Raw genomic sequence first — 5668 nt, 5'->3', positions numbered from 1 at the left:
CTTCCTCTATTATATAAGAATCAAATTATGGCACTACTATTCGCATCAGAGAATATAACATATCGAAGTAATAAGTAACAGCAGAGTGATCGTAAATCGTAAATCGTAAATATACATAAAAGTAGAAGTAATAAACCCTGGAATATGAGATCGGATCTTTGGTATACGAATGTGGATTTCGAGACAATCATATTCATTAATAGACTTACAGTGATTTCGATTAAACTCGATGATTTGGGAGAGATGTCGGGTTTCTCTTCGTTTTGAATGTCGTAAGTGATTGGTACTCCCCGAAACCCTATTTTGATTAATCTCTCCCGTGTTTTTTATAGGTTAAGGGTATTTTAGTCTTATTATTATTAATTTTGAAGATTACGAGGTCATAATCATTATATGACATTTTTAATGGCTGAGATTTATTAATAATTTATCAATGAATGGCTGGGATTAGAACTTAGAAATTTAGATGACCTATTTTTGTTTTTGTTATAATATATATAAATATAAATAATAAATAATAAATAATAAATAAAGATAAAGATAAAGATAAAAGATAAAGATAGTATATATAGTATAGTATATATATATATATATATATATATATATATATATATATATATATATATATATATATATATATATATATATATATATAGATTCTTTTATGCCAATAAAACCTTTGCCGTCACGAGACACAAACGGGGAAAGGCCTCACGTTAAAGCAAAATGCAAACCTAAAACTAACGGCGTTAACCCTAACAAATATCTCCACCCGGTTTTGACTATATATTCACTTACGTTCCCCTTTCCAGTCTACTTTTCTAAAACCCTAATCTCGTCTAGGGTTTTTATAGTCGCTCTCCACCGCAGCTGCTAGGACCATATCTATCTCTTTTCCCCTTTCTCTTCTGCGAACCCTAATTTTCATCAAATTATATCTGAATGGGTGCTAAAAGTAAGAAGTCTGCCCCAAAGGTACTGTTTTTATTCAATTTTTACCTTGTTATTTCGTGTATCTATATCTATGATTATAAGTTCGTCTGTGTATATTTTGTGATTTTTGGTTTGTTTTGATTTTGTTTCAGGCTGATGCTATTGTTGCTGAGCCTACCAAATCAATAAAAAAAGGTAACATATTTTTACTTGTTAAAATCTTAAACGTTTTATGCTATTTATGTATGTAATTTATGCTGTATATGTATATTTATGTATCTAGGTGCTGTTTGTTTGTTGTAATGACTTTTCTAGATATCAAAGTTATAATTTTGTATCATACGGTGAAAATAGGTTATCTCTGTTGTAACAGGTTATATATTTTGAGTTTTGAATGTGAATATTTAAATAGCTAAGGTATTTGAATTGATGATAATTGATGTTTTGGTGTTTGTGGTGATATTATGGGAATAGCTTTCAATACATATGTCTTGTATAAGTTATATTATATGATGAATTTGTTTTTTTTTTTTTTTTTTTGTAATTTTATTATTTGAGCTTCGAATGCGAAACTGCATGTTTTAGATATGGAAATAGATGGTAATAACTGTTTTGGTGATTTGGCTATTTTTGACATATTTGACAAAGTGAATGTTTTTGTGTGTTTTAATTGAAAGTTTCTTTGGATATAGGCAAGAGAGATGCAGAGGAGATAATTGAGAAACAAGTTGTGAGTAGTAAGAAACAAAAGGTAGTCAATGGCGGTGTAGCTCAGGCTGTTGAGAAAAAGAAAGTCGAGATTAAGAAACCTAAGAAGGTTGTTAAGAAACAGGAGAGCAGTTCATCTGAGGATAGCAGCTCATCTGAATCTGATGAAGAGAAGGTATAATCTTTATTATATCTACATCTTTATACATGTAGTTATGACATATATCATACTATATGCTATTGAGACTAAGAAACAGAAGAAAGATGTTAAGAAACAGAAGGTTGTGAGTAGATACGGTCGTTGATTTAGTTTGTCTTAGACATTAGACTTTTTTGTTTATTATTATTGTAGTATAGTTGCATTAATGATAATGGTTTGTTAATACAAACCCATTTTAACATGTTTGCAGGAACCCAAACCTACTAGAGAGTATATTGAAGGTGCTGACGATGATGATATCGCTGACACATCTCCTGAGGAGAGTGATTCACAAGATTCCAGTAGCTCATCTGAATCTGAGGATGAGAAGGTATAATCTTTATTACACCTGCATCTTTATACATGTGGTTATGACGTATGTCTATATATATACATACTTTATGTTAGTTACTTGTATATCATACTATAAGCTATCGAACATTGTTTCTATTTGGTTTCTGGCATCTGGTGCTATGTAAAGTTTCTACGCTATCTTGCCATGTGAAACACAAAACCATACTTTGTAGTTTTCAATCTTAGTTTAGAGTAATGTTTGTAATTTTTTTTGCATAGTTTAACGTGTTTGAACTTGATCAGATCTGACAGTTTAGTTTACGTTTTTTTCAACTTGTGTTGATGTTATCAATACTGTTATACAGGTGGTGCCCAAAAAAGCCGCCCTCGTGGTTAAGAAGCCTGTCAAGGAGTCAAGCAGTGATGAGAGTGATGAGTCTGATTCTTCATCTGATGATGTAAGATTCGGTCACATTTCAAGTCTGTCTGTTCTTGGACCTTTTTTTTTTTTTTTACTTTTTTTGTAGTATAGTTGTAATAATGATTTCTTTCTACAAACCCTTATAACATGTTTGCAGGAACCCAAACCTACTAAGAAACAAACTGTTTCTAGTAAACCAGTTAGTAAGGATAGTTCGGATGATTCTGAATCTTCTGATGAAAGTGATTCATCAGATGATGAACCTTCAAAAAAACCGTCTGTTTCCACCGCCAAAAATTATCAGGTTGCTAAATCTGTTAGTAAGGACAGTTCAGATGAAACTTCAGATGAAAGTGATTCATCAGATGATGAACCTTCAAAAAAACCGTATGTTTCTACAGCCAAAAATGTTCAGGTTGTTAAACCTGTTGGTAAGGACAGTTCAGATGAAACTTCATATGAAAGTGATTCATCAGATGATGAAGTGAGTCAGACTATCTAAATTTTGCAGCACCTGGATAACTATCTTGGCTAATCTAATCCTCTCTGTACTAAAAGATACATTTTTTTTTTGTTTTATATTCTCTAAGTATGGTTCTAATTTATGCAGGAGGAACCAAATAAGCCAGTGGCTGCGGCCAAGAAGGTTGCTGTTTCAGCCAAAAGGAAGGCCGAGTCAAGTGATGACTCAGAATCTGAATCTGATGACAGTTCAGATGAAGTAAGATTGAATTTGGATTTTTTTTTTATCATTTTCTTTATGTAAAGTTGTGTGTTGGTTGTTTATCATGAACTAATAAAAGTAAATATACAGGAGGATGCCAAGCCTGCAAAAAAGCAGACACCTGCTGCTGCCAAAAATGGTTCTGTAGCAAAGAAAGCAGATTCTAGTAGCTCCGAAGAAAGTGAATCTGAAGAGGTATGATATGTTGTTTCTCATTTTTGTTTTATTTGTTTGTATAAATCTTTTATCTTTTATTTAACTTTGTAATTTAACTGTATTTGTGATTTGTGGATTGTTTAGGATACACCTGTCCCAGCAAAGAAACCTGCAACCGCTTCAAAACCAGCTGCTAAAGTTGAAGAAAGCAGTGAATCTGAGGAAAGTTCTGATGAAGAAGATGAACCTGCAAAGAAACCTGCACCTGTTACAAAACCATCTGCTAAAGCTGAAGAAAGCAGTGAATCAGAAGAAAGTTCTGATGAAGAAGATGAACCTGCAAAGCCACAAGCTGTAAAAAAGGCAGCTGCAAAAAAAGATAGCAGCAGCTCAGAAGATGAATCTGAAGAAGAAAGTTCTGATGAAGAAGATGAACCTAAAACTGCAAAGAAAAAGGTAAGAACTGTTTTGATCTGTTGAGATCAATCTGTGTACTATTAGGCTGAATCCTATATGAAATTACTATATGTGTTGGCTTATGATTTCAAGATTGTGCAGGATACTGATGTTGAAATGGTTGACGCTCCATCAGCTAAGAAAACTGTTAGTGATTTATCTTATTTAATTTTTTATTTGTTTTTAAGGTTGCTGATTGCATTACTAACGTTAAGTAATCGTGCAGCCGCAAACCCCTGCAACTCCTGCTACGGGATCCAAAACTTTGTTTATGGGCAACTTAAGTTTCTCTATTCAAGAAAATGATGTGTAAGTGTTACGTTGTTACCTAACTATAGACTTTTAAATATATTCTTGTTTTTTTCTTCTTCTGAGAATTGGTGTCTCTGCAGTATTAATTTTTTCAAGGATGCTGGTGAAGTTGTTGAGGTTCGTTTTGCCATGAGAGATGATCGCTTTGCGGGTTATGGACACGTTGAATTTGCTACCCCTGATGCAGCTCAAAAAGTATATATCTGGTTTTAGTTATTATTATTATTTTTTCAAATGTTTGTTGGATCTAATTAGACACTAATTTATGTAATTGTGATGGCAGGCACTCGAACTTAATGGAGCAGATTTACTTGGCCGTGAGGTTAAACTCGATTTGGCTAAGGAAAGGGGTGCGTACACTCCAGGCGGGTAAGAACTGATAAGAGTTTCAAGTTTTAGGTTTTCAAATTGTGTTACAAAATTTGACATCTTATTGAAATAATATCACATGTTTATGTTATAGCAATGATAGGTCTTTCCAAAAGAGTGGGGGACAGGGTCAAGGACAATCCGTATTTGTAAGAGGGTTTGGCGCTGATGATGATTTTGACAGTGTATGTTCACACACCGAATATACATATTTCTTTCATTATTCAACCAAAATCTTATTCAGTTGTCTGTTGCACAGATTAGGAATAGCCTAACAGAGCACTTTGGGCAATGCGGAGAGATTACAAGGATGTCCATACCGAAAGATTATGAATCTGGGGGTCCTAAGGGGTATGTCATTTTAGAAGTTTCTGTGTTGATAATGGATTTTGTGCTGTAAATTATAGATTAACTTGTTAAGATTGTTTACACAGGGTCGCTTTCATAGATTTTGCTGATAGCAATGCATTCAACAAGGCTTTGGAACTTAGTGGATCTGATGTTAATGGAGGTACAATAACAGTAGAGGAAGCGAAGCCAAGAGGCGATGCAGGGTCTGGTGGACGCGGGGGTGGTAGGAGTGGCGGTAGATTTAGTGGCGGCGGAGGTGGTAGATTTAGTGGTGGCCGAGATGGAGGCCGTAGGGGTGGCGGTAGATTTGGCGGTGGTGGTAGATTTGGTGGCCGAGATGGTGGTGGTAGAGGTGGTGGTGGACGTGGTAGAGGTCGCGGACCTAGCAGGCCAAGCATGGCAACCCCTGGTACAGGTATATGCTTGATCTTTACTTTATCTGTTCATTTTTTCTTTTTAACTGTTTTTTGCATATGAATCTTATAAATTGTTTTATTTGAATCTTAAGTTGTTTATTTGAAACTTGCATTGTTTATTTGTTGATGGTGCAGGAAAGAAGACAACTTTTGGTGATGATTAAGAATGAGAGTTTATGTAGCCTGTCTACTACACTTAATTAATTTAAAGAGATAATGTAATAGTTTTGGTTATTTTTATGTGTTAACTTAAACTGAATACATCGTTTGTGGTTTCTATTTTCTGTTTTTATTTACTAAAAGCCTGATGCTATTGCTTGGTGTCTATA

General features: G+C 34.1%; 1 protein-coding gene across 1 annotated transcript; it reads left to right on the top strand.

The window, feature by feature from the left end:
* The first annotated feature begins 1520 nt into the window (after positions 1 to 1520).
* LOC139849864 (uncharacterized) lies at positions 1521 to 5668 on the top strand. Its single transcript, XM_071839482.1, has 16 exons — positions 1521 to 1533; positions 1626 to 1816; positions 2052 to 2171; positions 2500 to 2592; positions 2713 to 3039; positions 3166 to 3276; positions 3370 to 3474; positions 3580 to 3891; positions 3994 to 4038; positions 4118 to 4200; positions 4284 to 4398; positions 4487 to 4572; positions 4667 to 4757; positions 4832 to 4923; positions 5007 to 5338; positions 5475 to 5668. Exons 1-16 carry the CDS (start codon positions 1521 to 1523, stop codon positions 5501 to 5503), a joined length of 2145 nt encoding a protein of 714 aa, XP_071695583.1. The 3' UTR covers positions 5504 to 5668.

This window comes from Rutidosis leptorrhynchoides, chromosome 5, assembly GCF_046630445.1.
Source record: "Rutidosis leptorrhynchoides isolate AG116_Rl617_1_P2 chromosome 5, CSIRO_AGI_Rlap_v1, whole genome shotgun sequence".
NCBI classification, from domain to species: domain Eukaryota; kingdom Viridiplantae; phylum Streptophyta; class Magnoliopsida; order Asterales; family Asteraceae; genus Rutidosis; species Rutidosis leptorrhynchoides.
The sequence above is the reverse complement of the archived record's forward strand: the minus strand, read 5'-3'. Positions and strand labels throughout refer to the sequence as shown.

Excerpts from the sequence above, each read along its gene's own strand:
- LOC139849864 (XM_071839482.1), top strand. Across the intron at positions 3,040-3,165 it reads GTGATTCATCAGATGATGAA|GAGGAACCAAATAAGCCAGT; the intron begins GTGAGTCAGACT and ends TAATTTATGCAG. Across the intron at positions 4,399-4,486 it reads CCCCTGATGCAGCTCAAAAA|GCACTCGAACTTAATGGAGC; the intron begins GTATATATCTGG and ends TTGTGATGGCAG.